This window comes from Panthera uncia (assembly GCF_023721935.1).
Source record: "Panthera uncia isolate 11264 chromosome A3 unlocalized genomic scaffold, Puncia_PCG_1.0 HiC_scaffold_11, whole genome shotgun sequence".
NCBI classification, from domain to species: domain Eukaryota; kingdom Metazoa; phylum Chordata; class Mammalia; order Carnivora; family Felidae; genus Panthera; species Panthera uncia.
This window is the reverse complement of record NW_026057578.1, coordinates 28188928-28197304: the sequence shown is the minus strand read 5'-3', so window position 1 is coordinate 28197304 and position 8377 is coordinate 28188928. Positions and strand designations below refer to the sequence as shown.

At 51.2% G+C, this 8377-nt stretch overlaps 1 protein-coding gene across 1 annotated transcript; it reads left to right on the top strand.

The window, feature by feature from the left end:
- The first annotated feature begins 3276 nt into the window (after positions 1-3276).
- On the top strand, positions 3277-6792 carry PDYN (prodynorphin). Its single transcript, XM_049650351.1, has 2 exons — positions 3277-3421; positions 4718-6792. Exons 1-2 carry the CDS (start codon positions 3293-3295, stop codon positions 5357-5359), a joined length of 771 nt encoding a protein of 256 aa, XP_049506308.1. The 5' UTR covers positions 3277-3292; the 3' UTR covers positions 5360-6792.
- Positions 6793-8377: the final 1585 nt, after the last annotated feature.

Genomic DNA, 8377 nt, shown 5'->3' with positions numbered 1-8377 from the left:
GAGGTTTTCCCTTACTTCCTCTTCCCTCCCCTCTCCTGGCTACCTGGTTTCATTACCCTTTGCTGAATATCCGTTGGCCTCATTGGTTTCAGACAATTGCAGACTCCATGGCCTCCTTCCTGCCTTATGCCTCCTCGTCCACCCGGGTGTCCTTATCATCCTCCAATGCACCACACACCCTCACTGTAGGGACCTTCACTTACAGAGATAAAGTGCCCTCTGGGTAGGAAACTCAGAAAGTGAGCGGCCATTATTTGATAGAGCCAGCATAGGTGACTGTGGGAGTTCACAGGAGGGGCCCAATACAGACAGCCTTCCTGGAGGAGGCAACTGAGGTTGAATTTTGACGAACAAGAGTTATCTGGTCAGAGGGAGATGGGATTAGATGGGTGGGGCGAGACAGGCGTTCCAGGCAGAGGGAACCCCTTGGGGGAAGCTTGGAAGGTGAGGCCCATGGGGCACTCATTTGAGAATTGCAGGTGGTTCGAGCCAGACCCCCTGGATACAAATCCCAGCTTTCCCTCTTACTAGCTCTAGAATCTTGGCAGGGTTCTTAACTCAGTTTCCTTATCCGTGAAGAGGGCACGACAACTGTACCCGCCCCAGACAGTCGCTGTGAGTAGAAAGGAGTTTTTTAGAATTCACGAGAATTGCTAGGAGCATCATGAGTACATAACAACCATCTGATCAGCTAGAATTACTATTAAATATCAAGTTAGTGGATGAGAGGCAAAGTTGCCGACACTACCTCTGCCTGGGACAAAAAGGATTTCAAATCGGGCCTCCTACCTTGGCAGCCAAGCTGTGTGCGAAGCCTCTGGCCAGGAGTTAAGAATGTGCTGGACGGTCTCCTCCCCCGCAGGCAATTCACTGCTGATCTCGTCACAAGCCAGCTCCGCCGCCACCGCCACCGGCCACCGCTGATACCAGAGAAAACACGAGCTGCCTGCTTCGCATCTGCACATAAAAGGCACAGCTCGCTCTCCTGGAACCCAATCCACTCAGCAGCCGGTAGAATGTGAGAGAACACGGAGGGCGGGCGGGAAGGTGGGACGGACCCAGGTCCACTTCCCTGGGCTTTCTTCTCTGAGCTTCCTGGCTTAGGGGAGCAAACCTTGTTCAGCCTCAGGACAGTTCTCACCTTCAGTCGCTGTGTGACCTCAGGAGATCTACCAAGCCTCTCTGAGCACCAGTTTTCTCGTCTATAAAGTGGGGATGATGATACCCGCCTCTCACAGTTGGTGGGTGGACTGAAAACAACAGGCAAGTTCAAAGGTCCTGTGCATTGGGTCCTCTGGGTCTCATGGAGGTACCCACGGTAATGAGTTAAAGTTCTCGAAATTGTAGTCATTAAGGGCACACGAGTGGGGAGTCAAGCAAACAGCCTTGCACCTTCACTGTTGGACACAGGTCTTGGGTGATTCCCTGAACCGGAAGTGCCCACCTCACTGGGAAGGAGTAGATAGGATGACGGGCTTGAGGAGGGGTGGGGGGACCTCCTGTGTGCCCTGAGGGGGAGACTCAGCTCTGGGCTGTAACATGGGGCTCTGGGACCGTGGGGGAAATACCCTCTAAATCCCCCGAGGAAACAGGGTCGTCTGCAGGCTTGGGAGACTTGGAGGAGGGAGGGAGGGAGGACAGCATCCCTGTGAACAGAGTGACAGGCGTCAGGCTATAAAGACCAGGCTGGGAAGAGCCTGGAGCCTCCTGCCTGGAGTGGGGTGTCTCAGGGGATCTCCCCATTTCCAGCTGGGAGAACAGTACTGTGCCCCCATTTGAATGGCTTTGAATCTTGATATTTGGTTTCTAAGGAGTTAATTAGGAGAGGAAGGAACCGACTGAATTCGTATGCCTAGCGAGTGCCTGCTATGGGCGGGTCAGGGTCCCGGTGCTAGGATATGGCAGGGACTGTGGCAGGTAGCTCCTGTGCCTGTAAGGAGCTAACGCTCCAGTGGGGGAGACGAGGATCACCGACAGGGAACAAACACCTAATCGATAGGGCAGTAAGAGATGGTGAACGCCCCGATGCCAACAAAGCAGGGTGATGTGAGAGCGGCCCGGGAAGCCACATTAAACACAGGAGTCAGCAAATGCCTCCCTGGCGATTTGCCATTTCGTTCATTTGATCACAAGGAGGAACGAGCCATGTTTAGATCTGGGCGAAGCGTATTGCAGGGGGAGGGACAGGAAGTGCAAAGACCCTGAGGCAGGAGCAACGTGGCATATTTGAGGAACCCAGAGACGAAAACAGGACACCGCTCCTGCCTTCGCGGAGCCAAAGTCTGAAGAGACACATAGATAATTACCAAATAGTGGGATATTTTGATGCAGGGGTGAATACAAAGCAGGAATATCCCATTGGGCCTCAGAGATCTGGAAAAGCTGCCCAGAGGAAGCAATATCTAACATAGGGCCTAAATGGCAGGTAACAGAAGAGGAGAGGAAGGGTTTTTCAGTAGAGAGAACAGCATATGCAAAGGCCCAGAGGTGGGACAGGGCCTGAAACATTGATTAGAGGAATGGCAAGTAGCTGGATGTGGTTACGGTGTAGGGATGGGATTGAGGGTGTTCCTGTCATTTAGGAAAAGGGCCAGGCCTGACCTAGGGTGACATATCTGATTGCTTAATTGTCATGCTGAGCAGTTCATTTCAGGGTGGGCAGGAGGGATCCAAGAAGGAACGAGAGGCCAGAAGGCCAGCATGGAGAAGGTGGAGCTATGGCCAAGGTAAGAAGAAGTACTGGGGGGAAAAAGGCAAATTTCAGGGACCTTTCAAGGCAGAAAGGACTGGCCTGGGGACACGCTGAAGAGTTGGGGACAAAGGCAGGTGATGGAGCCTCAGGAAATCCAGGAAAGCAGATGCCAGGTGACTTCTGGTTTCGTGGGTGGGCAAAGTGGGTTTTGAAGGCCCACAGACCCAGGTCAAGTCCCAGCTTGTCCACTGCCTAGCTGTGCAGGCAGGTCCCTCGCCTTCCTGAGCCTCAACTTCCCCATCTGTCTGATGAAAACAGCACAACCCGCCCCAGGAGCCATTGGGCAGATTGAACGCACATCTGGAGGAAAGCTACTCAGCAGGTACTCAGTACATTAATCCCCTTCCTTGACCCTTGGCCTGGGGCACCCACGGTGCCTCCTGCGGCCTCCATTTTCCTGTGAAATGGGAATGAGACTGTTTGCCTTGCAGGGTCGGCCGCAGGGCTTGGCGAGATGGCTCAGGACACGGACGCCGAGGAGGCGCTCATGGCTTCATTTTCTTCTCTTTCTCCCCCCGCAGCAGGAAGAGCTGAGACGGGATGGCGTGGCAGGGGCTCGTGCTGGCTGCCTGCCTCCTCGTGCTCCCCTCTGCCACAGCGGACTGCCTGTCCCGGTGCTCCCTGTGTGCTGTGAAGACCCAGGATGGGTCCAAACCCGTCAACCCCCTGGTAGGTTTCAGGACGCCTAGGTCCTACACCTGCATGCGGAAGGGACCATCTGCGTTTGGAGTTTGGGTGGCTGTGTGTCTGTCCTGTAGACTTGTCCTACCTGTGCGGGACGCGTCCTGCCCTGTGGTCAGTCTGGGCACCTGAACTCCATCCCCACCTCAGACCTCAGCACCCCCTGGCTCGCTCAGGTCTGGGACCAGCACTCAGGTTTCCAGGGAGTGTCATTATCGAGGCAGTGTTGGCTCTGGGAGTTTGCAGCCTGATGGTAACTTTTCAGGGCTTCTTAGCACCGGGCTGACGGGCACATCCAAATCTAGCCACTCCTATGGAAGGAGCGCCTTCCCCAGCCACTGGTGGACAGGATCCAAGCCTCAACCCCTCTCCTGGGTCTTAGCATCTCTTGGCCCATCCTTATTGGCTTTGCTTTGAATGAAACACCCCCCCCCATGTGTCTCTCCCTTGATGGCAGCCAGGTTAGAGTCAAGGTCCCAAAGGTGCGATGGACGGAGCACAGGCTTTGGTTCTGCCACGTTCTCATTCCGTGACTTCTGGAAACTCCCTCTTTGAGCTTTAGCTTCCTCATCAGCGAAATGGGGCGATTCTGTGAGACAGTGACGCAAAGTGTCAAACACACGATTCTAGCAGCTCTTCACAGAGATGCATGCGGTGCGCAGGGCACATTGGTTAAGCGTGAGGACCTGTGACATTTAGACTGCCTGGGTCCAGGTTCCAGAATCGTCCGGTGTTGTCATCATCATCCTCATGATCACCATCGCGATCGCATTTGAAGCCCCCCAGCACTCCCATGAAATGGATACAATTGTCCCCCCAGGTTTGATGAGCCCCCAAACCTCTCAGTGTGTTTTTTCTACCATCCCGCATTGCTTTGGTGCCTCTCTAGAAAGTGTTAAGAGCATCCTTCACACCAAGGAAAGGGTGGGAGAGGCAAGTGCTCCCTCTGGAGTGAGAAGTTGAGGAGGATGTGTGAGCACCACACAATGTTCTGGGAAGATCTTACTTCCGATGTTGGCATCGCCATTTGCAAGCCACGTGTCCTTGGGAAAACCGTCTCACCTCTCCACGTGGCTCCTCTTCCACTCAGACGCAGGGTCACCTACCTCAGTGCACCTGGGGAGGGGGAGGGATTAAAGTGGGAAGCCTGAAGTTTAGGAAAGGCAGCTACTTTCGATTGTCTCAGACATTGGACAAGGGACTGTCTGGGGCAAGGGGGGGTGCATGTGGCTTGACAGTTGGATGGGCGCAACGTTACCGCTGTGGTTTTTTGGGGATTTGCAGATTTGTTCCCTAGAATGCCAGGCCACGCTGCTGCCTGCTGAGGAATGGGAGAGATGCCAAGGCCTTCTGTCTATCTTCACCCCCTTCACCTTCGGGCTCAATGGCAGAGAAGATTTGGAGGCCAAGTCCGCTTTGGAGGGGCCTTATAGTGAGCTGGCCAAGCGCTCTGGGCCCTTCACGAAGGAGCTGGAGGAAAACAGATTTCTTCTCCGCACCCCAACAGAGGAGAATGCTCTGAGCAGGAGCCTGGCGGAGAAGCTCAGGGGTCTCTCTGGCAGGTTGGGGGAGGGAGGGGAGTCTGAGCTGATGGGGGGCACCCAGCTGCATGATGATGCCATGGAGGCTAGGGCACTGGATTCCAATGAGGAGGACCCCAAGGAGCAAGTCAAACGCTATGGGGGCTTCTTACGCAAATACCCTAAGAGAAGCTCAGAGGTGGCTGGGGAGGGGGACCGGGATGGGGATAGGGTGGGCCACGAGGATCTGTACAAACGCTACGGGGGCTTCTTGAGACGCATCCGTCCCAAGCTCAAATGGGACAATCAGAAGCGTTACGGGGGTTTTCTCAGGCGCCAGTTCAAGGTGGTAACTCGGTCTCAGGAAGATCCCAATGCCTACTCTGGAGAGATTCTTGATGGGTAAACCCCTCCCCATCGTGGAGTTGAGTCAGGAGCTTCCCCTGACACCCTTCCAGATTGGAATACCCTCATTCATCCTACCTTGTACCCCCCAATCCCCATGCTCAGTTCAGCACTGTCTGCAAAACATTCAAACCCAGCCTGCCTCTTTTCTGCCTGGGGTGCAGAGCTTGTCTGGAGTCAGCAGGGAGAAAGGATGGAGGTTCCCCTGTCCAGTAGACTCAGTGCTTGGCTCCAACCCTAGGCCTCTGAACTACAGCCAGCAGTGGCTTTTGATATTAATCCCTCCACCCCATTAATGTGCTCCCACCCCCACTCCGGTCCCAGGAATCCAGACTGACTTGTTCTTCATTCCTCTAGATAAATAACAAAACAAGGTAAACAAACAAATAGAAATCCTAACACTTTATCCCAAACCTTAAAGGACCACCTTGTGCTCCCCACTTCGGAGACCGATGCTTTAGATAAAACGCTCAAACACCGCATTTTATTGGAGCAGGAATGCCTGCACTGGAGAGTTCAGTCCTCCAGTGGGCAAGTGTTCAGTTGTACTCTCTGTGTTCTCATTGATTCAAAACACACCTCTTGAGGAAACGAGTTTCTGGACTCCCGTCCATGTTGGTACCCTGGACAGCACCCAGCTCCTCACCGGAGAGGAAGGGCGCAAAAACCCCTTCCAAAATGGTAATGAGAGCAGTGCTCCTACTGAATACTTAAAAGATCATGGAGAGAGCGAGACAAACCAATTTGCTCTGTGTAACAAACTCAAAATGTGGACCAGTTCCCTCAGCCCTCATTAAACTAATTAAACAGATCGGTATCACACTCCTACCCCAGGATGAACTGAAGCTGAGTCAAGTCGATGAGGTTAAGCACAACCATGTTCTTGAGCAGCTGAATTGGCCGCCAAGAGTCTTAACCATCTGGCCAAACATATGCAATGGGCACTGGGTGAGGAAATCCAGAAGCAACAGCTAGAACGACAAAAAAAGGACGTCTTCAACCCCTGTGATGATTCTTTCCTCTTCATGTCTCCGAATAAAACCAGAAAGGGGAATGAAATGATTAAGTGCCTGAGGCCAAATGAATTCCCTTGATTCAAATGAATCAGAGGCAGAGACCTCCCAATTCCTTGGTTTCAATCAAAGTCTCTCTCTTTCTCTCTGCTGCTTTTGCTCGCTCATCCCCAGGCATTATGGTTTGGCTTGTGGGTCCAGGAGGCTGGGCTGGAAAGGAGAGGAAATAGTCACGAGTTCAGTTAATTTGTCTAAGATGCTACTGAGCACATACCTCTTTGCGTGCAACCCCCAGCTCTCTCATGATGTTCCGAAATGTATAGATTGTTTTAGGGTTACTTCGTGTGCTTTTAAAAACATCCCACGTATGCAATTTACCTAGAATTTGCTTATTCCTTAGTAGGCCTGTGTTATTTCCTACTCTTCCGGTGCAATAAATAAAAGAAAGTTGGTAATGACTCAGAGTGTGTATGCGTGTGCCTCAGTCCCCAGAGCATGAAAAGACCATTTGCAGAAAAGAGTGCTGGGGAATGAAAAATACACACACACACACACACACACACACACACTCATGTCAGAAAACTAAGGGCAGGATAACAGAAAGAGCACAAACTTTAGAGTGTCATAGACCTAAATTTGAGATCTGTGTGATGTTGGCTAAGTTATTGGACCTCTCTGAGCCTTTGTTCCCTCTTCTGTAAAAGACCGACCTAACTCCTAGAGACTGTCTCCTGTGTTGGATTACCAAGGCAAGAGGGACAAATTTTCCTAAGACAAAGGTGCTGGTGATGAAGAACTCTCTAGAGAATGGATGGCATCATGTACTTTACTAAAATGACATGGTTTATTAAATGGCATTGAGGACTGGGTACCCAGGTAGCTCAGTCAGTTGAGTGTCTGACTCTTGATTTCAACTCAGGTCATGATCTCACAGTTCATGGTTTGAGCCCCAGGTATGGTTCGGTGCTGACAGCACTGGAGCCTGCTTGGGATTGTCTGTCTCCCTCTCTCTCTGCCCCTCCCCTGATCACTCTCTCTCTCTCTCTCTCTCTCTCTCTCAAAATAAATACATAAACAGTAAAAAAATGGCCTTGAAGGTTAGTGTGAGGGGCGTCTGGGTGGCTCAGTTGGTTAAGCATCCGACTTCAGCTCAGGTCATGATCTCATGGTTCATGATTTCAAGCCCCACATTGGGCTCTGTGCTGACAGCTCAGAGCCTGGAGCCTGCTTTGGAATCTGTGACTCCCTCTCTCTGCCCCTCTCCCACTTGTGCTCTGTCTCTGTATCTCAAAAAATAAATAAATGCTAAAAAAGATTTTTTAAAAAAGGGTTAGTGTGAAAGAGACTCACTCACTTAGTGGCTCCAGACCTCATGGGTCCCATTTGGCCAGTGGCTTTCTGTGTGACTTCATAGAAAACACAGGGTCGGAGAGGTCTCCTTTCTTCTTTCCTTCATTCAAGAAAGAATTAATTGAAATCTTACTGTGTGGTAGGTCTTTTTCTAGGTGCTGGAGGTATAGGAAAATAAAATGGACAAGATCTCAGCTCTTGTGGAACTTACAGTCTGTGGGGAGAGACAAATAAACAAGTAAACAACAATATAAATCTAAAATTAAAAATTAAATTAAAAAACAAAATATAATGAATTTAAAACTAAATATAAATGAAATTTAAAATAGTGGCAATTATTGTGAAGGAAACAATTGAGATTTAGTAATAATGGATGATAGGGGTAGGGGAGGAATATCCCTAGGCTGTTCAGGAAATCCTTCTTTTTTTAAAAACAAAATTTTTAATGTTTATTCATTTTTTGACAGACAGAGACAGAGTGCAAGTGGGAGGGTCAGAGAGAGAGAGGAGAGAGAGAGAGGGAGACCCAGAATCCGAAGCAGGCTCCAGGCTCTGAGCTGTCAGCACAGGGCCCGACGCGGGGCTCGAACCCACAAACCGTGAGATCATGACCTGAACCGAAGTCAGCTGCCCAACCCACTGAGCCACCCAGGCGC

Bases quoted from the DNA above. Each gene is read 5' to 3' on its own strand.
- PDYN (XM_049650351.1), top strand. From the start codon at position 3,293: ATGGCGTGGCAGGGGCTCGTGCTGGCTGCCTGCCTCCTCGTGCTCCCC. The intron at 3,422-4,717 runs GTAGGTTTCAGG...GGGGATTTGCAG, and splicing joins CCAAACCCGTCAACCCCCTG to ATTTGTTCCCTAGAATGCCA.